Genomic DNA, 25543 nt, shown 5'->3' with positions numbered 1-25543 from the left:
CACAAATCTGGAGAACAGAAGTTTGAGAGGTGTAAAAACCATGGCCGAACATACAAAGGTCTGCCATTTAGAAGAGGAATACAACTAGCTATAGGCAGGACCAACAAAGCAGTTGTAAGAACACAGGCTCTGGAGCCAAACTACTTGGCTCTGACACTTATTAGCTACATGAACTTGGACAACTTAGCCTGCATGCACCTCAATTTCCTCCTCTGTAAAATAAAGTGGTTGTGAAGATTAAATGAGATAATCCAAATAAATGCTTAGTATGACATCTGGAACACAGTAAGTTCTCAGAAGTTAGCCATCCTGTCATCACTGTCCAAAGACGACAGACCACCCTGTGAGAGGGGGCGTCTCCCAGAGTTCAAATCAAGGCAGAGATTTGTCAACTGAGGGCCAAATACAAACTTACTTACTTCAAAGCCCAGGATTTCCAATTAGCTCCTCAGCCCCTCAAACTCCTGCTACATACAATTCAAAACAAAAAAGCTATCTCAGTAGCCAATGTGTTGCTCATGTGAAACTGTCTTTTTTGGTGGGGGGGGGCCATTCAACCTACGTGTACCTTATGTGAAAAGCAGCTGTTAGTCAAAAATAATAAGGGGACAAGGTGGTCCTTGCCCTCAAGAAGCTGAACATCTAACGGAAAAGAGAGGATCACAGAACCACACAGCGATACAGACATATATGTTGGATTTAGGCCAACCATACATTTGGCGCTTAACTTTTTATTAGAGAGCCATAACCAAGAGAAGGCTCAGGGAACTCACTCCATTCTATGGAACATGACAAACCTATTCGTATACTAAACCAAAATCAATCACATTCTCTCTCCCTCCATCTCTCAATCTTCTTCTCCATTTTTCTCTCTCTCCTTTCCATTCCCTTCAGGGTGCAGCAAAGTAGCACGATGGCTCTGGGACCTTCCAGTCTCAAATTCTCAGGCTCATGTGCTGGCCGGCCCATGGCAACAACTAGTGAAGGTGGACAAGCTGCTTCCATGTTGCAAGTTCACACAGGATTCTCTGGCAGGACACTGAAGGCTATTTTTTATTTGTAACTACTGCTTGAATATCCTTCTGCCTCTCAACTGTTAAGTCCAGAGAAGAGAAGACAAGTGGGTTTTCTTCATCATGTAGCACAGACAGGCTCTCACATACTTATTGAATAAGGCAGGTTTATCCCCTGGCTATTACAAGTAACATCTGTAAGAAAAACCACTGACCCTTATTCTCTTAGAGTATCCCCTTCTCCCCACCTTGATGGGTTCTTTCTGTGACATTCCAACCACAGTTCCGAGCTTCTTTTAGGTTCCACAGGATCTGGTTGCTGCATTTTAAGCACATTACTCTCCTGTAAAACGTCAGGTAGGGGAGAGAGGCCCCTTGGTCTGCCTTGCATTTTGTGGACAAATACCCAGGACCAAAGAACACCAGGAGGCTCCATTCACGTTGGAACAGTCACCAGTTTACTGATTGCTCTGTTGCCTCAAGAAATTCATAGCACCTTCGGGCAAAGGAACAACAGTGTGGTGTTTATTGAACTCTACATCTGGTAGCAATTTGTTCAACAGCAACCAGCTTTCCCCCCTCCTTCACTTCAGTCAAATAATCCACAGGGGCCCATAATCCCCCACAACTGTTCATTTGTGCGAAGCCTGTATTGTGTCTTTATGTTCCTAATTACAGATCTGGGTTTATCAACAAGTTTCAGCATGGTAAGTAATTTTTAAGACTGCAGAGGAGACTAAAGGCCCATGTCTTGAGGCAGGGACACTGCTACTGACCGTTGCTGTCTGGACTGAAAGAGGAAGTGGCACAATGGGCCCTGTCCACAGCTCCCCTGTCCCCATTTGGTCAGAAGAGGCAGCCAGAGCACGACCCTTCCCCACCCTAGGAGGTGTGGCCTTATTATGGTATGTGGGAGCTTGGGAGAAGGAATAGCTGAGTTTTATCCTAGAATTAGACATTTGTGTACTAGAGAGAAAGGGAGAACCCCTATGCTTCGCTCTAGGAGAAAATTCTTTCTCCCTTTGGAGGCTGGCTGTGAGGGAGACTGAGCAGCTAGTTTGCTAAGGCCTCAATGAATAAAGAGCACTTAGGGATACCAGTAGTTAGGTGAGAAGATGAGGTAAATTCAGAAAGCAGAGTAAGTCAAGTTTGGGGGCAAATCTGGGGACTAGCCCCTCCTTTGGAGGGGATGATGCTGCTCTCACCTTCACCACATGGTTCTAAGGGAGGCTGCCAATCCCCAAACCCGGCCTGTGGCCCAATCTGGCCAGTCACAGCAGCCCAACCCTGTCTACTACAAGTGGTCCAGAGAAGGCATGTGACTCAAGCCTGGTCAATCACAGACTATGTCCCAGGGTTTCCCTTTTGGAGCCACCGGAGAAGATATTCTGAAGGAAGAATGAGATTTTGGAACTGCCTAAGGCCATGTTTTTTGCTAAATGGGAAAGAAAGAGTACCTGTTTGCAGTGAGAGAAAATGGTGCCAACAAAGAAGGAACAAATAGGAACAATAAAGAGAAAAATGGTTGTGACATTAAATCCTTCTCTGTAAAGTCCCTGGAGCCAAGATTCCATGGCTTAGCTACACATTCTTTATATATGTTAAAGCCAATTGGAGCTTTTGGTTTCTGCCATCACGACCTGGGTCTAGAGGGCTACCAAAGGTGTTTCTCTGATAATGATGGCTATGATGGCCAACTGAGTAAATGCAAGTAAACACTCCGAAAAACACGTGCCACATAAGTGTCAGATAGTGATCGCATACAATCACATGTTATTAGAGGCAGGTGTGCACTAGAAAAATGGCTGCCTGGACACCAGGAGAGGGGTTTCTTTAAAAAATTCTCATTTGGGGGACTTCTGAAGACACACAGAGATACATGGAATGGTACAATGCCTTCTCTCAGTACCCCTCCATAGGTCCAGTAACCACTGACCCATGTGCATGCCAGGATAGCAGGGGCTTTGACCAACTCCTCCTGGAGCACAGCTGTTCCTTTTGTGCCTTGGTTCCAGGCCTGAGAAGCCCCTTGTCTGACTGGAAGTGAAAGTCTGGCTTCTGGCAATGGGAGAGGATCTTATAGCAAAAAACCAAAAGTCAGGAATTTATGAGTTCAGCCTTATCAAGCTGTACTCGGCCCAGACTCATAAGCTGACATATGCCTCATGCTTTCCAAGGCTCATTTATGATTTCTTAGCATTGTCTTTGGATGTGTATTTTGTCATGATAGAAAACCCTATTAGTGTTGCAAGAAAATCAGCTACAAAAATTTTTTTTTGAACACTGACACTACCTTTCCTTTGTGGACTAAATTAAGGAGTTTCCTCCTCTTTTTTTTTTTTTTAAGATGTATGTATGTATGTATTTATTTATTTGAGAGAGAGAGAGAGAGACAAAACACCAGCAGGAGGGACAGAGAGAGAGAACCTCAAGCAGACTCTTTGCTAAGTGCAGAGCCTAATGCAGGGCTTGATCTCACAACCCTGAGATCATGATCTGAGCTGAAACAGAGTCAGATGCTCAACCGACTGAGCCACCCAGGTGCCCCCCGTTTCTTCCTCTTTAAAACTCATTTACAGGGGCACCTGGGTGGCTCAGTGGGTTAAAGCCTCTGCCTTCGGCTCAGGTCATGATCCCAGGGTCCTGGGATCGAGCCCCGCATTGGGCTCTCTGCTCAGCAGGAAGCCTGCTTCCCTCTCTCCCTCTGTCTGCCTCTGCCTACTTGTGATCTCTGTCTGTCAAAATCTTTAAACAAAAAAACACCTCATTTACAAAAAGACATTAATGTTCAACAGAGAAATAGTGTCCTGGAAAACCTAATATAGGGAACACACAAGGAGGATGATTCAAAGACTATTTTATCAATATCATGGAATGTTAGGTTAGAAGGGTTATGGAAATCTCTAATCCAACTCAATCAGATTTTCTAGTAGACGTATGCTTTAAACATCGGTATTTTTGAAAAGACAATTCTAACGGACAGCCAGGGTTGAGAACCACCCCTCTAACTCAGTCAGTACCTTTATTTAGTATATGAGGACACTAAGACAAACAGTTCATCTGGGATTAGAACACAGGTATCCGGGCTTCATTGTATTTTTCAAGTGATAATCAGGTCATCCTATTGTGTTTTCTTTTAACAGGGGCTACATAAGTGGAACATACAAGAATTATTACAGCTGAAATAGAGAAATAGAGAAATAAACCATCAGGGAAGAGGAATCCAAATTATTAATAAACATAAGCTGTTTAACCTCCTGATAATAGGAAACTACAAATTTTTAAAGAAGCATAATGTCATATTGTTACACATCTAACAGAATGGCAAAAATTCTTAAATATGACAGTACCAGGATTTTGGCAAGGATATGTAGCCACAGAAACTCCCATATAATCACTTAAATTGGTACAACTGCTCTGAAAGACTGTTTGCCATGATCTAATAATGTTCAAGATTCACATTTTCCATGACCCAACAATTCTGATCTTAGTTATATAACCTAGAATGTGCATTTTCAATGTGGGTAATATTATTTCCACAAAAGAACAAAATTTGATTTTTGATAAGGGAAAAAATCTTGGCTATCACAATGGCTTGTAGCCTTCCAAAGCTCAACTCTGCCCAACAAAATCCTACTCTTTAGGATTAATTTTACAGTTTTTAATTTAAAATTAATCAAGTTTTCTACTTAGAGAGCTGATATAGGAAAAATAGGTTGAGAAACACTGACAGAGAAACCCTGCTTATGTAGCGTAGGAGATAAATGTAAGAATGCTATGACCCAAACTCTTTATTATAGTCCAAACTGGACAGGCTACAGGTATCCATTTACAGTAGAATCGACAAACTGCAGCATGTGTAAACTATAAAATACTATACAGCAACAAAAAGGAACAAATTTCAGCTGCACACAACATGTGTAACCTTCACAATGGTCAGCAAAAGAAGCAAAATACATAAGATCATATAGGGCTTACTCCCATATATAAAAGTTCAAAGTCAGGCAAGTGAATTATGTTGTTCATACACCCAACTAAAGCTGTTAAGTAAAGCAAGGAAATAACTATCGTAAGAGTCAGCAGGGCATTTACTTCAGGAAGTAAATGGAAGCCAAACATGAGAGGGGTAAAAGGGAATGCTGTACTTTTTGATCTGGGTGTGAATATGACAATCATCCTCTTATATCATATACATAATGTTTTATGCTTTCTTCTGGTTTATGTGATAGCTCACTTGAAAATATTAAGATATAGGGGCACCTAGGTAGCTCAGTTGGTTAAGCGTCTGCCTTCAGCTCAGGTTATGATCCCAGGGTCCTGGGAACAAGCCCTGTGTCAAGCTCCCTGTTCAGTGGGCAGCCTGCTTCTCCCTCTCCCTCTGCCACTCCCTCTGCTTGTGCTATCAAATAAATAAATGAAATCTTTTTTTAAAAAGGGGAAAATATTAAGATAAAAAGAAAAAGGGAGAGGAGAAAGCTCTTGATCTTTGCCATTTTCATTTTCCTAAAGCATTGTTGGATCAGTGGTCATTCCTCTGCTCCACAATAATACAAAACTATACCAAATGCACATGGTGCTTTCAGACCTTCACTTATATGATCTCATGAGTACCCCAGCCTTGGGTAGAGAGTCAGAAACCATCTTTCAAAGGAGGTTGACACTTGAGTTAGAAGGGCCCACAGGAATACCAGCCAGACCCCATGGGGGAAGGAAACAGGACTTGACCAGATGGACGAGCTCAACCAAATCTCAAGTGGGAAGAGGATGGGGCAATGGGACAGAAGTACACAAGACAGAACTGCAGAGAATGCACAGGGGCATGTGAGAGACAAAGCTATTCAACAGTCCTTTTGAAGAGTTAATTTCAGAATAGAATAAGAATATTCTTTTAAAGAGCATGATGAACTGAGAAGTTGCAACTGTTATTAGGAGGTTTTATTAGATTTATTTGAAAGTTAATGTGTTTTCTTATACCTGGACTGGAATCAAGTGGTTTTCTATAGGTTCTTCTACAACAAAAGCATTTGTTGCTAATGTTTTTGATGCTCAAGTTCCAGTTAATACAAATTATTTTAAGGGTTAATGAATGTTTCAAGTTTAATTCAAGACATTTATGTTCAAAGGCCTATGGTGTAGCAAGAAAAAACGTATTTAGAAAAACGATGGCAGTTTTCCATATGGCTCATTTGCATTTAGCCTTATGAGAACTGATGCTTCTATTACACTTCTAAGATTTCAAAGCACACTATAACACCAACTTGGTGGGGGTAGGTATTATCCCATTTATCCCATTATACCTTAAGTTTAATAGCATAATTAAAAACAAATCAATTGGGGCACCTGGGTGGCTCAGTGGGTTAAATTCTCTGCCTTCAGCTCAGGTCCTGATCCCAGGGTTTTGGATTGAACCCTGCATCGGGTTCTCTGCTCAGCAGGGAGCCTGCTTTCCTTTCTCTCTCTGCCTGCCTCTCTGCCTACTTGTGATCTTTGTCTGTCAAATAAATAAATAAAATCTTTAAAACAAACAAACAAACAAATCAATCCATAGCAGCTTACTATATTGGTAATTAGAAACTCAATGATTTTGTCTTACAACAATAAGATCCAAATATTTCTAACTCAGCACTGATTTTTTTAACCAGATGGCTGAATAAAGACAAATGGGAGCAAGATTTTAACTTCTCTTATTAGGAAAAACTAAAGGTCAGGAACAAACAAGTTGTCTCTTATCTGTCCTTTTCCCATTGGTTAAGTCTGGAGATAAAATCATGAATGAGTAAAACCTCATTCCCACAGATTTTAAGATGCCAGTCTGTTCTTAAAGACATTTCAAGAATAAGAAAGCACAAGGGAGGCTGGCTGACCAGGCTCCAGGATGGAAGAGTGAAAGAAAACATGCTCTTCAAGAATGCCGTTGGAAGGAAACAGACAAAAAGCAAAACTACTCTTTGAAACTGCTCAATCTGAAAGCAGAGGTACTCTCTGTAAAGCAGAACACATCCGTATCTTCCTATCTGCTCTCAGGCACATGAAGCATATTGTAAACCTCAAGATACAGATAAACACTGAGCCAAGTTAAGTTTAACAGTGTCCAGTCAACTTAGCATATCAGCTCAGTTTTCTGAGCTGTAAAATGTAAAGATCCATCTCATAAGACTGGTATGGCACCAAAGGCTAGGTACAAAAGTTCCATGAAAAATGCAGATGATGTAATCAGCATTAGTTGCTGTGTCTCTCTTGGTAATTTTCATCAGTGATCTCGGATGCTCCCACGCCACAGTCCATTCTGGAATGTCTTCTCTCCTTCTCTCCTACAGTTGCAGTGCCAATCTTCGGGAACCAGTCCAAATCCAACTATTTCCTGGAGCCCTCTCTGCATCCTAGGCTCCTGAAACCTGCAGGACTTCCTGTGCCACGTGTCCAGCTCTCTGTGCACACCTACTGCCCTGCAGCCTTGGTTACTCATCTGTTCTACCAACCTAACTGTGCCACATCAGCCTCCTGAACACCTGGTGTGTGTACCTCTTTGAATCCCCACACCGCCATGAACTTGACAAGGAGTCAACATTTGTTGATTGGCAGAAGCCCTGATTAAACATGAACAATATTTAATTTAAAAACAATATACATCTTAGAACATCTCACATCCCTTCCCTCCTTGGTCTCCCACAGCTAATGGCAAAACAAGATGGATCAAGACTAAGATTTCAGAACCAAGAGTCAATTTAATTTTATAGTACCAAAACATGGAAACCCCCCAAATTCAACACAGCAGCTGTTATGTTTGCAAATGAGAAGGGTCAGCTGTAAAAATATAGCCCCTAGAATAATAGTCACAGGGCAAACTGCAGGAACATCTCCCCGGGACCTCTACTGCTGATACAGTCAGGAAGTCAGGGCCAGTGGTGCCCTCGGCCAGTGGCCCTCCTCTTCCTAACCCCTACTTTCTCCGTGTCAGACTACATCTTGAAAAACTGTTCCCATCCAACAAAATGCACTACTTTTATCTTACTGTTTTTATAATTCAAAGGCATACGTAACTGTCAAATAAGAACTTTTGACTGGATCAGGCTAACTGGAATTCCATTCCACTCTGAGACAAGAGAATTCAGGAAAACCAACTTGATCAATGTAACTTCATGTCCTAAACGTTTTATTTCTGCTTTGGCTTTACAAAATATTGAAAATAGACTTCACAGTCCAATTCTTACCTCCTCAAAAGCCTCAGGCACTGGGCACCCACATGGGAGGATGAACAGGAACCCACTGCTCAGGGCCAGTTGGCTATGAAGTTTGGCTCAATGAGGCTACGATGCCAACGTGATGCCTGGAGATGCCTCACCGGGTCAAGGCCTTCCTGGAGCAGCAGAACCTCTGAGCTACGCTTCCAAATAGGGGAACTTCTCTCCCCATTCAGAAATCAGAGTGTTAAGTGCTAAGAAAAAAGATGAAGTTCATACAGCAAGTGACTGATGCTGAGTTTTTATTTTTTTAAAACTTTTTAAGTATACAGATATAAATGAGGAAAAAAGCAAACAATGGTTTAAAATGTGCTTTTAAAATTCTGTGGATGACTGGGAAAATAGGAACACATACTGGATTTTAGATGCCATGAGGGAATGATTATTCATTATTTTGTAACAATAATGGTATTCTGTCTATATGAAAAGAATATTTGTATTCTTAGGTGATTCATGCCAAAAATTTAGAGGTGAGGTGTCATGGTATGTGAAACTTTCTTTCAAATGGTTCGGGAGAAGAGAAGGTGTGTGAGTGTGTTTGTGATGTGTTGTGTGGATGTGCTAGCCACAGAAAAAGGGTGAGAGGAGGTGAGCAGAGACTAAGGCTTGGAAACTAAGGCACAATAAAAATGGGGGAAAAAATCACTATCTCATCTAGATAAAGTTCATTTCTACAAACAATAAGCTAACATGCTCTGACAGCCTGTCACAACAGAAAATCAACACTGCCCTTAGAAGCCAGAGAGAGAAAAGGAGAGAAGGAAGCACACAGGGTCCCAGCTATGTGCACTGGGGCTCCATGTTGTCTTTCTTTTCTCTTTGGTTAAACACCTTTATTGAGATATAATTCACATACCATATAATTCACCCATTAAAAAAATATATTTTATTTATTTATTTGCAGGAGAGAGAGCGCGAGTGAGAGAGTGCGCACAAGCAGGGGGAGGGAGAAGTAGGCTCCCTGCTGAGCAAGGAGCCCAATGCAAGACTCGATCCCAAGTCTCCAGGATCATGACCTAAGCTGAAGGCAGATGCTTAACCAACTATGCCACCCAGGCATCCTTCTTTTCATGTTCTTATTGGATATGGTTATATCTTCTTCTGAGACATGTCTATTTAAATCCATTGCCCAGTTTTTAATTGGGTTTATGTCTTTTTATTACTGAGTTGCAAGAATTTCCGATATAGTCTGGATACCAGTTCCTTATCAGATATATGACTTGTAAAAAACCATTTAAATCACAAAGTTTTAAATTTTGATGTGCTCTAATTTGTCTTTTCTTTTGTTAGGTACTTTTTAATTTAACACTCACAAAAGTTATGAGGAGTAGGAATTATTGATCTCATTCCACAAATGAAGAAAATGAAACTCAAAGTTAGGCAAATGACCCAAGGTCTCACTCAGGGCTGCTGCATATGGTCTTGACCTGCACACTGCAAACCGCTGAGAGGCAGCAGTTTGGCCGTTTGTTGGAGCTCTGACGTGGACTCAGGCCATCTCACCAGCCAGGGGTCAGGTACTATGAGTATTATAGTGTAATATGGTTTGTTTTTAAAGAAAATCCTTGGTTTTTATACATGCAACATTCTAAAGATGTTGCCATTACTTAAGGGCTTTGGAATTCATCACTGGAACCAGGAGGTTGCCAAGTGGCAGATTTAAGGAACACATTTGATTATGGTGTGGGGAGATCTAGTTTACGAAGAAGCCAAAAGTTCAGGGCATCAAGACTGGACAATGAGGTAAGTTAAATTAGGCTGGCTTACACCATATTGAATTTAAATACACCACTATACATACCAATCAATATAAAGTATGAGAAATACTATTTCATGGCTCAAAGTAGATCTAAATCTCTAAAGAATACAACAAAAAATGTCCCTAGCCATGACAACCCAGACAGGATAGACACTAGAATAGTTAGAAAATGCATAAAAAGTAATCATCTTGATATATTTTAAAACATTTTGACATAAAAACTGGCCATCGTTTTACTTCTTGGTCATACCAGCTATATTTGAAACAAAACCATCAGATTATTAGAGCTAAAAAGGACTTCACAGATGGTTCAATCACTTTAATTTAAAGAGGGATGTTGATACACAAAATTTTCAAGTTATTCACACAAGTACTCAGGAGAACATGAGCAGAACAAGAACTAAAATTTAAGGATGCAGTTTCCATGTTCTATTTCTTAGTATCTGCTGTTTTAACTCTGCTTTTAGCATTTATGATTCTCTTCTCTCTCCCATACACCTCTAAGTGGATTATACCATCCAAGACTGCTCTTCGGAAGGGTGGAGACTCTGCCCAAACTTCATTGTTTATCCTCCAATTGGATCCTTCCCCAACACCAACTTATCGAAGCATCTCAAGTCCATGTAGATAACTCTGACAGCAAATAAAAGGGATTCATTTTATGAAGTGAGTTCTGAAGGGATACTGCCAAGCCTTATTTCAAAAACCAGGCTCTCATTTCCAATCTAAGAATTAAATGGCTTTCTGCCTGTTGTTTCTACCTTTCCTCTGCAATTAGGGGAGAAGGCCAAGGCTGTGTCTCGAGGGATTGCTTCATAAGGAAAAATCAAGGCAGGATACAGTCTAAGGATGGGCCAGTGCAGGCTGGAAGTGGGCGAGCAGAGGCTGTGGGAAAAGTGAACTGGATAAATGAGCTGGCTAGATCAGTCCCCACAGTGATTTCTCTCCTTGGAAACAGGTCTAAGTGCTGACACGGGGGTTTCCCACAGCTTTACTGGCCTCCAAAGGCATATTTGTCATCAGAGGCTCTTGATGAAACTGTACATAAATATCTGACTGTTGTTAAATACAAAACAAAACAAAAAAAAATATTCCACAGGAACCAAATCAAAACCATCTGTGAGGGGGAGAGGCCAAAAACTCAGTGTAAGTGCAAAAGGCCCAGCAGAAACACTTGTTAATTGTGTTATTTACTTTGCTGAATAGTAAATTGTCATGCCAATGAAGTCATATCACATGACTAAAAATAATGTTTTTCATATGACTTTCCTGCTATGAGAGAAATGGGCACTTTATTTTCTAGAATTCTGAATTCTGTAGTAGATGAGTCAGAACCTGAGTTTTAATTCAGAATCAACCCTTTGGCTCAGCCTTCTTTATTTCTGCCAGCCTGTTCATGATTTTACATCTTATGCTATTATTGGCATTAAACTTTATTTTTTAACAATCATTCGTTAATTTCTGATCTGCAGGAAAAAAGTTCTGCTTAGCAAACGCTGGACAAAGATGTAAATTCTATTAATGAAGTGCTTTAACTGCAATCTTGCAATCATAGCTGCATGAGACAGCATCAAATACGAATGATATAGTCAACGGAAGGGAGGAAAACCTAGAGTCATGGAATGTGCAAACTTTCGAAAATGAGAATGAAGCATTTCAGGGGAATTGGGTTATGAAATTTTGTTACTTGAATTTCTCAGGGATATAGCTTGCTTTATTACCTCTCTTATGTACAGTCTTTTCTCTCTACTTACATGGAGTTTGACATTATTTGGCATTTCCCACAGCACAATGTTGAACCCACAGTTGGAACTAAGTACATGCGAACAGGTACTTGATGAAAAATAACCCTAAAAAGATAAGTCACAGCAAATTTTTATGGAAAGATGGCTAAGTCATTTGCATGTCTGATTTACACTGAGCCTTTCTTCAACAAATTCAGCAGCTTTAAAAGCATTTGGTCAGCACTTCAACAACTTCATGACTTGGACATCTTGTGCTTCATCGACTTTAAGGCCATTTCCTTTTGTTCCAACTGGGATAAATAGACAGGGATGAATAAGAGAGAACTCGGGTCAATCTCCAAGTATCTCAAAAAGGCTCTTAAAAGTAAAGATCAGAACTTCATGCAAAACTCCTTATTCAGATGGCAACATTTTAAGAGGGCAAAAGCTGGGGGTGGGAGGCTCTCCTCCATGGGGCCTTCTAATACCTCATGGGTAGAATATAACCATAATTTGGCAGCTACATGGGCTACAGACTAGGGACATGGGTCTCTGTCTAAGACCCCTTCTTTAGGAAACACAACATTTGTAATAACATTTATGAGGGAGCATTTTTAAAATTTTAAGCTATAACTCAAGACAAAATTAATCTACCATGCACATTCCTCATTTAAATATTTTTTATTGCATCCTAGCTCTATAGCTTCTCCTCACTGTACTCAATGAAACAGGATAATTTTCTTTACCTGCTAAGTCCATCTACCAGTCTTCCTCTTTTTCTCCAAACTCTATCATCATCCTATCTCTAATACCATTCAGTCATTTCTATTCATTTATTCCATTACCTCAAAATCACCATTACCGCAAATAAATTCATCTTTGTAAGTCTAGTCTGTCCACCCTTCCCTTCCCTCCTTAATCACACTTCCAGTCCCCACTCTGCACCTTGCATCTAACCCCTTCTCCCACAGAAATCAACCTGGTGATTTGTCTGCTAATCTTAATCTCAACAGCAATGGGATTACACTAGTAACCTAGACTAAAATAATGACAATCATCTGGGGTTATTTGATGATGGAAGAAAGGTGGGTGCAAAAGATTGGGTTGCATTAGTCAATCTTCCTAGATCTAGGTGATTCTGTCTTGAATATATTTTCCAATCCATTATTCCTGTGCTCCTTTCTATGAAAAGAAAAGGATTTGTAGTCTCTAGTAGGATCAGCTTTGCACTCTTCCTTTATAAAAGGTCTATATTTTGGGAGATAGACCACAGGTGTTAAAGGATAGGGGACTGTTTAAAAGCATCAAAACTTTTCTTTCTTTAATGAAAAAAGAGTTATCTTTCTACAACATGGATGAGCCTTGAAACCATCATGCTAAGTTAAAGACAGCAGACACAAAAGACCACAAATCATTTGATTTCATTTACAGGACATGTCCAGAATAGGCAAATCCATGGAAACAGAAAGTACAGTAGTGGTTGCCAGGCCTGGAAGGAAGGGGGAAATAAGTAGTGACTGTTTAAAGAGTATGGAGTTTCTTCTTGGGTGATGATAAGTTTACTACTAAACTTAGTAGTAAGGGTAGCACAACAACTCTGTGAATACACTAAAAACCACTGAATTGTACACTTTAAAAAGGTAAATTTCATGGTATATGAATTGCAACTCAATAAAGTTGCTATTAAAAAAAAAAAACAACACCTTATCTGATTTCAAATAAGCCTGGCTCCAACTACATTCTCATGATTCTGAGTAACACACTAAAGACTATTGGCCTCTAAGACCTTTATTCAGCCCTCCCCTATTTCCCTCCCAATTTTTATTTTTAAAGACAGCCTACTCATCCTTTAAAACTAACTGGTGATGGATATTAACTAGACTTGTTGTTCTGATCATTTTGGAATACCTACAAATATCAAATCATTACACACTGAACACCTGATACTAATATATAATGTGATATGTCAATTATAGCTCAATAAAAATTAAATTAGAAATTAATTAAATTTTAAAATTTAACTGGAATACTTGTTCCCTTCTGTGTGAAGCTTTCTTTGACATCCCTACTCCCCAAGGCAGGAGTAACTGCTCTCTGAGCACTTAATATATATAAATGACTAAAATATTTTTGATGATATTAGAATGTACTATTTACATCTGTTTCTCATATTAGACTATGAGTACATCTCATTAACTTCTGTATTCAGTTACTAACACAGTGAATTGCTATCAATTTTTTTTAAGCTGTTCAATAATTCCAGTTATAAAAAAAGAGTATTTGTACAAATACATATTTCATAAAAATGTATAAAATGATACAGATGCATATAATTATCTGGTTGAATCTTCTGCATTTTCAAAGTTGAGGCATAAAAAGAGCCCAAGATCATGAAATGAGATGGGATCAGGAGGGAAACAAACCATAAGAGACTCTTAATCTCACTAAACAAACTGAGGGTTGCTTGTGGGAGGGGGAGTGTGGAGAGGGTGGTTGGGTTATGGACATTGGGAGGGTATGTGATATGGTGAGTGCTGTGAAGTATGTGAACCTGGCGATTCACAAACCTGTACCCCTGGGGCAAATAATACCTTATACATTTAATAAAAATAATTTAAAAAAAAAAAGAACCCAAGAGGAGAATTGGGCATTCTTGGTTACATTGCTAAAATAAATAAAGCAGGACCTTTCTATATGGAATGAAGAACTTTGTATTTTTATTACTCAACATCTGTTATTCCATGAGGAATCAAATATGTGAATCAAAATGGTATCTTCACACAGCTATATATATATTTTTTGAAATATATTTATTTATATATACATGCATATTTTTCATAGTAATGTAAAATAATGTAGGTAGGACAAGGAATGTTACTGTTATGAGGTCTTTTACTGAGCATTATCTTAAAACACAGCCCTATTTAAATGAAATACATAAAATCGTTAACACCCAACATAAAAAGAAATAATCGATATTAATAAAGTAATAGTAGGGGACTTAAAAAACCCCACTTACATTGATGGACGGATCATCCAAACAGAAAAGGAAACAGTGGCTTTGAATGACATATTGGACTAGATGGATTTAACAGACATATTCAGAACATTCAATCCCGAAGAGCAGAATACACATTCTTTTCAAGTGCACACACAACATTCTCCAAAACAGATCACATATTAGGCTACAAAACAAATCTCAATAAATTCAAAAAAATCAAAGTCATACCATGGATCTTTTCTAACCACAATGCTATGAAACTAGAATTCAACCACAAGAAAAAAATCTGGCAAGAGCACAAACACATAGAGGTTAAATAACATGTTACTAAACAATGAATGGGCCAACCAAGGAATCAAAGAAGAAATTGAAAATTACATGGAAACAAATAACATATACAATGACTCTTGGAATACTGAAAAATAAAATTATTTAAGAAAAAAGAAAATTACATGGAAACAATAAAAATGAAGACACATGTCCAAAATCTTTGGGATACAGCCAAAGTAGTTCTAAGAGGGAAGTTTATAGCAATACAGGACTACATCAGGAAGCAAGAAAAATCTCAACCTAACCTTACCCATAAAGGAGCTAGAAAAAAGAACAAACAAAACCCAAAACCAGCAAAAGGAAGGGAATAATAAAGATTAGAGCAGAAATAAGTGAAAAAGAAGCTTAAAAATTTTAGAACAGATCAATGAAAACAGAGGCTGGTTCTTTGAAAAGATCAACAAAATGGATAAATTTCTAATTAGACTCATTAAAAAAAATAAAGAGAAAAACTCATGTAAACAAAATCACAAATGAAAGAGAAGAAACCACCACCAACACCACAGAAATATAAACACTTGTAACAGAATATTATGAAAACCTATATGCCAACAAATTGGACAACTTAGAAGAAATGGACAAATTCCGAGAAACATGATATCCTAAAAATGAAGCAGGAAGAAATAGAAAATTTGAACAGACTGCCAGCAAAGAAATTGAATCAGTAATAATAATAATAATAAAAAAACCTCCCAACAAACAAAAGTCCAGAACTAGACAGCTTCATAGGTGAATTCTACCAAACATTTAAAGAGGTATTAATACTTATTCTCAAACTATTCTAAAAAATATAAGAGGAGTAAAACTTTAAAATTCACTCTATGAGGCCAGTATCATCCTGATACCAAAACAAGATAAAGACGCCACAAAAATAGGAACTACAGACAAATATCTCTCATGTATATAGAGATATTTCTCTATATCTCCATATAGAGATGCAAAATTCTCAACAAAATATAAGCAAACAGAATCCAGCAATATATTTTAAAAAATCATACAACATTCCTAAGTGGGATTTATTCCTGGGATGCAAGCGTAGTTCAACAGTCACAAAACAATGTGACACATCACATCAATAAGAGAAAGGATAAAAACCAGATGCAAAAAAAGCATTTGATGAAGTACATCCATTTATGATTAAAAACAACAACAACAACAAAACCCTCTACAGAGTAGGTCTAGAGGAAACATATCTCAACAAAACAAAGACCTTATGGTAAAAGCTCACAGCCAACATCATACTCAATGGTAAAAAACCAAGAGCTTTTCCCCTAAGGTCACAGGACAAGGATGTCCACTCTTACCACTTTTATTCAATATAGTACTATAAGTCCTAGCCAAAGCAATTAGACAACATAAAGAAATCAAAGGCATCCAAATTGGTGAGGAAGAAGTAAAACTCTATTTGCAGATGACATGATACTCTGTATAGAAAACCCAAAAGATTCAAAAAAACTACTAGAACTGATAAATGAATTCAGTAAAGTCTATAGGATACAAAATCAATGTACAGAAATCTGTTGCCTTCATATACACTAATAATGAAACAGCAGAAAGAGAAATTAAGAAAACAATCCCATTTACAATGGCATCAACAACAATTAAATATCTAGGAATAAACTTAACCAAGGAGGTGAAAGACCTGTACTCAAAAAGCTATAAAGCATGTATAAAAGAAATTCAAGATGATGCAAAGAAATGGAAAGACATTCCACGCTCATGAGTTGGAAGAACAAATATCATTAAAATGTCTATACTACCCAAAGCAATTTACAGATTTAGGGCAATCCCTATCAAAATACCAACAGCATTTTTCACAGAACTAAAATAAACAATCCTAAATTTCTTTTAAAAGATTTTATTTATTTATTTTAGAGAAAGAGAGAGAGAGAGAGCGCGCACGCAAGTAGGGGGAGGGGAAGAGGGAGAGAGAATCGCAGGCAAACTCTGTGCTGAGTGCAGAGTCCAATGCCCGGATTGATCCCATTACCCTGAAGTCTTGACCTGAGCGAAAATCAAGAGTTAGAAGCTTAACCATGTGAGCCACCCAAACAATCCTTTTGGAACCACAAAAGACCCAAAATAACCAAACCAACCTTGAAAAAGCAAAGTAAAACTGAAGATACCACAATTCCGTACTTCAAGTTACATTACAAACTGGTAGCAATTAAGTCTGTATGGTACTAGCATAAAAACAGATGCACAGATCACTGGAATAGAACAGAAAACCCAGAAATAAACCCACTATATGGTCAATTAGTCTTCAACAAAGGAGGAATGAATATACAATGGAAAAAAAATCTCTTCAACAAATGGTGTTGGGAAAACTGGACAGCAACATGAAAAAGAATGGAATTGGACCATTTTCTTTCACTATACACAAGAATAAACTCAAAATGGATTACAGACCTAAGTGAGACCTGAAATCATAAAAATCCTTCAAGAGAGCACAGACAGTAATCTCTCCAACATGGGAAGTAGCAATTCTTTTCTAGATATATCTCTTGAGGCAAGGGAAATAAAAGCAAAAATAAACTATTGGGACTATGTCAAAATAAAAAGCTTCTGCCCAGTGAAGGAAACAATATACAAAACTAAGGAAATGATCTACAAATAGAAGATATTTACAAATGGCATATCCAGTGAAAGGTTACTATCTAAAATGTATAAAGACCTGATACAACTTAATACTCAAAAAACAAATAATCCAATTTAAAAATGGGCAGAAGACACGAACAGATATTTCTCCAAAGAAGACATCCAGATGGCCAACAGTCACATGAAAAGATGCTCAATATCACTCATCATCAGGGAAAAGCCAATCAAACCACTATGAGATATTACCTCACATCTGTCAGAATGACTAAAATAAAAAAAAAAAAACATAAGAAACAGCAAGTGTTGGGGAGGATGTGGAGAAAAAGGAACTCTTGTGCATTGCTGATGGGAATGCAAACTGGTGCAGCCACTATGGAAAACATTATGGAGGTTCCTCAAAAAATTAAAAATAGAACTACCCTATAATCCATTAATCACACTACTGGGTATTTACAGCCCCTCCCCAAAAATAAAACCACTAATTGAAAGGGATACATGCACTCTTTTGGTTATTGCATCATTATTCACAACAACAAAACTACAAAACCAGCCCGAGTATCCACTGATAGATGAATGGAAAAGAAGATGTGGCATATAATACAGTAGAGTATGATTCAGCCATAAAAAAGAATGAAATCTTGCCATTTGCAACAACATGTATACAGCTAAAGAGTATAATGGTACATGAAGTCAGAAAAAGGTAAATATCATGATTTCAGTCTTATGTGGAATTTAAGAAATGAAACAAAAACAAAGAAAAAAAAAAAAGAGAGAAACCAAGAAACAGACTCTTTACTATAGAATACTGATGGTTACCAGAGAGGAGGCATAGGGGAAATGGGGTTGAGGTAGGAAGAGTATACTTATTATGATGGAAAATAAGATGAAATAAAAAAGCAAAAAAAGGGGTGTCTGGGTGGCTCAGTCGATTGAGCAGCTGTCTTCAGCTTGGGTTGTGATCTCAGGGCTCTGGGATCGAACCCCCACAACGGGCTCCCTGCTCAGCAGAGAGCCTACTTCTCCCTCTCCCTGCCGCTCTGCCTACTTGTGCTCTCTATCTCTCTGTCAAATAAATAAATAAAAATATTTTTTAAAAAAAGCAAAAAAAATTTTTTTTAAACTAAAAAGGAAAACCACAGCCCTATTTATTTAATTATTATTATTCTAAAAATTTACTTATTTGACAGAGAGTGGAAGAGCACAAGCAGGCAGTGCAGCAGAGGGAGAAGCAAGCTCCCCACTGAGCAGGGAGCCTGATGCGGGGGGCTCGATCCCAGGACCTTGGGATCATGATCAGAGGCGAAGACAGTTGCTTAACCCACTGAGCCACCCAGGTAGCCCCCTGCCCTCCATAGCCCTATATAAAGCTTTCTAAGAAAATAAATGATCCTTCTCTAATAAAAGGATCACAAATTCTAACACCTGCAAGGGTCATTAACTCAAGAGCTTCTTTTAAATGGAGAGTATCACCTAAAAAATAACTTTGGGCAAAAAAACAAGTGTGTGTCTCTAAAAAGGAAACCAGGTGATAAGGAACAAGTGTAGAAGATTTACCTTACATGCGGAATATTTTTTATACCTTTAAATTTCATATAAAGTACATTATTTTTCTATAAAATTTGCATCCTGGCTCCAGCTAACCATCACTATTAAGAAATGCAGGCCTGGGCTTGCCAGATCTGATTTTTCAAAGAAGTTAGAAATGGGAAAATTCAGATTTTTATGTAAAACTCATTAAGTTTTAAATGTTGACTTTATTCAGAATTTAGAACACAGGGGAGGGCCAAACAAAACACACCTGCAAGCCATATCTGGCTCACAGGCCAACCAGTCTACCATCTCTAATCAAAAATTTGATGTGTGGGGGTGCCTGGGTGGCTCAGTGGGTTAAAGCCTCTGCCTTCTGCTCAGGTCATGATCTCAGGGTCCTGGAATCGAGGCCCGCATCGGGCTCTCTGCTCGGCGGGGAGACTGCATCCTCCTCCTCTCTCTGCCTGCCTCTCTGCCTACTTGTGATCTCTGTCTGTCAAATAAATAAATAAAATCTTTAAAAAAAAAAAAAGAAAAGAAAAGAAAAAATAAATAAAGGTGAAGGCAGAGGCTTAACCCACCCAGGCACCCCATGATTTCAGTTTTAAATGTAGTACTAGAGATGTACTATCTTGCCTCTCTGGTGTGCCTGAAACTCTTACCTCAATCTGCTGAAAGTTTCAAAGGATTTGACTCTGGTAGGTTCGATTTTCTTTACTCAGTGCTACTAGCTCCAATCTTCTGAACAGCAGCCTTAGTATGTCACCAGCTAGTCCAGTATCCAGCCTGAATGTCTACTCAATGACCACTGGAGCCTGCCCCAGTGGTAAAGACATACAACCCCAGGCAGGGGTAGGAATGGTGTAGTCATCAATAAATAGGACAATAGGACTAACGGCATCTTTGCAAATGTTCCACTCCTGTGGGACACAGGCACTCAAGGTTTTCTTTATGCAGCTTATGGAAATGATAAGACAGGCCACATTTCTCCTAAGAACTTCTTCATGGAAATTAAGATCTGCAATATATTCTAATTGACAAGTAAAGCATAACTCTCTCAGGTTGTGACTGGGGAAGCCATTTTATTGTAGAGTTCAGTGACCTAAGATGTATCCAATTATCAAATAAAAGCCTGTGCAGCGTTGGTGATATAGTGGTGAGCATAGCTGCCTTTCAAATAAAAGCCAGGCATATTCCCTCTGAAGAACATGGCCAAAGCCCAGTCTCCCCTATCTGACATTCTGATGTGTGGACATCAGAAACAACTCTCCCATGGCCATAGGCATACTGTTCTTCAGACAAGACCAGAGGTGCTTGAAAATCCGTAACCCATATTCCCTTTAATTATGTGCACTGGGCACATGCTACACAACAATCTGCACACATCAACATACAGTGACTGCAGAAGGTTCCTTCTTCTCTGATAATTAGCAGACTTTTTTAGCAATGTTTGTCAAATCATAATTCACCGCTTCCTTACTATGCCATAAATCTGAGCATCAAGTAGGTTTCAAACACACCAGTCCTCGGTACAAAAAGCTTGTTTTATTCTTACCTCAGCAGCTTGGGTCTCTTGGTGCAGCAAAGTGAGGCCTGTCAAGTCTTCTAAGAAGGAATGTGAAGAATTAAACACCTTTGCTAGGAAATTAAATCCTTCTCGTTCATATTGATCAAGAACCTGTAAAACATTTATATTTGTTAAAAGGGGCTGCAGGCTTTAAAAGTATATTACAAGATTTTCACTTCCATAAGCACTTGTCAAAAATGAAACTAAAACTAGAATTAAACATGGGGATAATAATGCAATCTGGAGGGCAAAAACTGGGAGGGCTTAGTATTTATCACTTTCCCTTCTCAGAAACAATGACAATATCCTTTTCCAATTCACATGACAATTTTTGTCAAATAAGTTTTATGCAAATTCACTAAAAATTCTGTAAAAGCTGGGTTTCCTACTTCTAAAGTTCACCTATTAGGGGGAAAAAATGGGCCAGAAAAAAGCTAAGAAAAAAATTTAAAAGGATAAAGACAAACAGACAAATAGATGGGAAATGTGATCTACTGGCTAGGCATACATTTTTGTAAAAATAAATTTCACTAGGCATGTCACAAAAGAGGATATCCAAATGGCCAATAAACATATGAAAAGCTGATCAACATTACAAGTGATTAGGGAAGTGTAAACTAAAACCATAATGAAATCTTACTTTATAAACACCAAAATGGCTAAAGTAAAAAAGAAGATTTCAAGTACTGGCAAGAATGTAGAACTGGGATTCTCATGGGAGTACAAAATGAGAAAGCCATTTTTGAGGCTTAAGACTTATATGCCCTGTGATCAAGCAGTTATACTCCTAGGTATATATACCCTGCAAAAAAAAGGTATGTGGTTATGTATCAGAAGACCCAAACAAAGTGTCCACAGCAGCACTATTCACGGTAGTCCAAACTAGATACTACTCAAGCGTGCATCAATAGTAGAATGAATGAACAAATGGGTATATTAATGCAATAGAATACTACTTAGCAATGAAAACAAATTATATCTACTTGCAACAATATAGATAATTCTCATAAACATAATGTTAAACGATAGAGAAGCAATATTTAATGCACAATTACATTTTTATATACAAAATTTAAAAAAAGAACAGGCAAAATGAATCTAAGTTAGGCAAGAGGTTACCCATGGACGGACTGTAACTGGAAGGGGCACAAGGGAGGTTCTGGATACTGATAACATTTGTTTCTTTATCTGGGTGTTGGTATACTTTGTGAAAAGTCATCAAGCACTTTTTTGTATATATGTTATCCCCTGGTAAAAGATTTAAAGCCTGCGTCTTGACAGGAGAACAATACAAGAATGTCTGAGTTCTCAGAAGCAAAGAAAATAATGATTATTGTAATCAAAAATTCAAAGATCACAGGAATTGTGAGTGTTAGGAAACAGTAAACCAGAGTATCTCAAAAATTCTCTCAGAACTCAGAAGAAATAGATGAATGTCTCAAAAAGCAGACATTGAAGATAAATCAAAGAAATCAATTACACATGAATAGAAAGGCTGGAGAAGCAGTAACACAAGAAAACAATCTTTAAAACTTCTCCATAAAAGTGATGAGAATGTATAAACACTTTGATGCAATAATTCCACTTCAAAGACTCTTCATACGGATACAGTTGTCCATGGGTAAAAGAAGTTGACATGTAACGATGCTCACTGAAACACTCTTTGCAGCAACAAAAGATTAGAAGCTACTACTCTTTAACAGGGAGCTGGTTGACAAAATTATGGTGTATTTACAATTAAGGGAACAATTTAGATCTGTTAAAAGAATGAGGTAGCTCTACAGTATTTATATAAACTTGTTTCCAAGACATACAGGTATATTAAAAGCAATGTCCAGACCATGTGTTTGGTAGTAATCTCTTAAAAATAAAGATGGAGGAGTAAAGAAAAAGAAAGGGAAATGCAGCTGTGTGTATGCTTGTTCCTGCATATAATAAGATCTCTGGAAGTATGCATACACACGACTGGCATCAAGTAGTTGGCTCTGCAAATTCTTCTATACTACCTTAATTTTTAAAACCGTGTGCATATATTACTTATTTAAATAATATTAAAGTCTCTCTTTTTTCCCTTTAGTGCTGGAGAAACGTCCCAGCAGAGGAGGAGGAAAAAGAGTCCTAAAGCCCTGATGAAGCTAGAGCTGAGGTGGGGGGCAGCCCTCCCCTTCAGCCATGGGAAACAAAACAGCAGTTGTGATGTTAGGAGAGCAGGGAACTGGGGGCTGAGAAGTTCTGGGGTCTGACAGCAGGCAGCAAGGTCATCTGCTGCCAGAGAAGGGGATGGGTAGACCATGGCAGTAATGGTCTGGGACAGCTGTGTGGGGAATGTGAGAAAGGAAGTGGAGGCCCCTGCTCAGGACAGATAATATACATTTTGGGAGAAAAGTGGAAAAAAGGACCATGTAAGCGTGGGCACTGACAGGATAAAGGCAACAGGGAGGTCAAAGAAATCAAGGGGCTGCTGAGTACCAGTGAAGGGAGCCAATGGAGGTAAGGTAAGACCTGCAGACTGGAGGGAAGAGATACACGGGGGATCATGGAGGAGCAAAGGGTGATCAGTATGCCTCAAGGTCACACAGCAAAGCCTTTGGCTGATGAGCCCCAGTAAATTAATCTGACAACCCAATGCCTGGATAAAAAGGCACTTAGTAACTGAATCCCAGTAATAAAGAGATTCCTTACAAACAAGAATTTTATCTTAGGAAAAATATGCATGAAAATTAATGATCTTTTTCAAAATGTTAAATACTATGTGCTTGGTGATCCCTTATTTCTGAACCATTAAGCTCACTAATTAGCTAGTTTGTGCCACGTTTTCAATAAGGTGAAAGAAGAAACAGGTTTGAAAAAATGGATTAAACATTTTTTAAAAATTAGAATTCCAGAGATGACACTTTGTTGGACCTTAATTAATCTTTCAGATTTCAAGTCCATGTTTCCACAGATAATTCTGCAGTGCTACAAATCTGAATAGCAGAAAAACTAACAGCAAGAGCAGTAGGAGTAAAAGCCTCCCCCCATAATCAAGACGTACAGAAAGTTTAATGCTGAAACACTATTCATAGCTCTGGCTTCAAAAATATGTGGAAAAACTTAATCCTCCAGGGGCATATTTAATCATGCAAGGGTTTTCTAGTATTCCCTTTATGTGCTGGGAAGTTAATTTGTGTTACGAGTATAAGCAGCTTATAAAAGGTACAAAGATATTTTCCCCTATAGTTTGACCTTCTTAAAGGGGAAAATGTGTTTTAAATTACCCCCCAGCCTCAAAAAGATACCATCACAATGAATATGAGCACTGCTACAGAATCAGTCTGCAAACACACTGAACCTCCTAAATAATTATATAATACATGGTCCTGAGAAGTGTGCACATAACATTTTGACAGGTTATTAAGTACTCTAAAGGTACTGGGAGAGTTTACTAAGTAGAGAAATAATGACTTTTAATACAAAGATATGGATCCTTTCCTGATGAACAAGATTTTCCTTACTTCACTGTTTTCTAAGGCTGGGTGAGCTTTACTTGTGTCACATGCACACTGCTGGACAAAGACAGTAGAATCTCTTTTTAAGACACGGTTTTAGGAGTATCCGTTCTCTTGCTGAGATTCTTTGAGGACTCTTTACTAGATCAAACCCATAGCCCCCCAGCTAGGCATTTCAGTCCCTCCAGAAGCCTCCAACTTTGGACAACTCTCTGGAGAATGCCTTTCATAGGGCCTAACATCTGACATTGCATAACATGCAATGATTTGCATTTCATGAGAAGCAGAAGAGATTCATGGTTTACAACTCTTGTCTCTTCTTAAACAAGGATACGAGGAACTGAGTACTCAACAAAAAAAAATAGCTTTTGTGTTTTCTACTTTCAGCTTATCTATTTTCATGCAGTGTCTGCAAACCTCATATTTAAAGTCTCTGTTGTTTAGAAATTGTATTCACTTACTCTAAATTATTTAAAAATATCCATGTGTCATGATTTCTAATATTCTCAGGGAAAGCTAGCCCAATATCCCAGATAGAGTAATGAAAGTATGGCTGGTAGCCACTAGGACCTTTAATTCCCATCCTATATAGGAGAATCCACAAAAGAAGGGTCAAAATACTACCATCTGATGGACAGTCACCCAATAGTCTGCAGAGGCTTTGTTCCAAGGAAGGCAAACCTTGTTTTCCAGTTCTGTTGCTAAGGGAGCCATTCCAGCATAGAAAAGCCTCACTTTGGATAATGAGCTGGAAGCATCACTAATAAAACCAGGAAACACCCTGATCAACCGGTTTCTGTCTTTTGGTGTCTGGGATTTCTCTCATCATAATAAAAAGGAATCAAAGAGGAGGAAAAAAGGCTCTGATTTCAGCAGCTCTTACAACTGCTGTCCCACCTTCACTGCTCCCAGCTCTTGTTTCCTCTTGGTGCTTATCACTGAGGGTAACCTGTCTTCCCCATCAAATAAGATCTTTCACTTCCAGCAAGATTCAGCTCAAGTACCAGCTCCCACAGGAAGTCTTGCCTGATTAATTCCACTCCCTATGATCTTTTCTTCCCTCTTATATTCTGACCCCACTCTCCAGGGCACACTAAGTTGCCAAATGAATTGAAGGAAATGCTCACAGTATCCCTGGTAATCGAGAGTTGCTGGTGTTTCCAACTATCAGCCACATGTTTGGTAACTCTGTTTCGGTTTCCATATATCTCAGTGATACAAAGCTGATAATGGAATAGAAAACAGCTTCATATGGAAACATATAGGTATCAATCTAATTAAATCTGTTGCTG

General features: G+C 38.5%; 1 protein-coding gene across 6 annotated transcripts in view; it reads right to left on the bottom strand.

Annotated features, from left to right (window-relative positions):
- ATG7 (autophagy related 7) overlaps positions 1 to 25543 on the bottom strand; it is a 244917-nt gene that overhangs the window by 106856 nt on the left and 112518 nt on the right. For 4 of the 6 annotated variants that reach the window (XM_032841624.1, XM_032841623.1, XM_032841619.1 and 1 more), the window contains 2 exons: positions 20752 to 20874; positions 11955 to 12048 (listed from right to left, as the gene is read on the bottom strand). In XM_032841624.1, the coding sequence (XP_032697515.1) occupies positions 11992 to 12048; positions 20752 to 20874 (180 nt within the window). In that variant the 3' untranslated portion in view covers positions 11955 to 11991. Of the gene's footprint in view, positions 1 to 11954; positions 12049 to 17039; positions 17073 to 20751; positions 20875 to 25543 lie in introns of those variants that run through there. The other 2 variants (XM_032841622.1, XM_032841621.1) reach the window with 2 other exon arrangements.

This window comes from Lontra canadensis, unplaced genomic scaffold, assembly GCF_010015895.1.
Source record: "Lontra canadensis isolate GAN:19392208 unplaced genomic scaffold, GSC_riverotter_1.0 scaffold124, whole genome shotgun sequence".
Classification (NCBI taxonomy): Eukaryota; Metazoa; Chordata; class Mammalia; order Carnivora; family Mustelidae; genus Lontra; species Lontra canadensis.
Note: the sequence above shows the minus strand (reverse complement) of the source record. Positions and strands in the feature narration are given on the sequence as shown.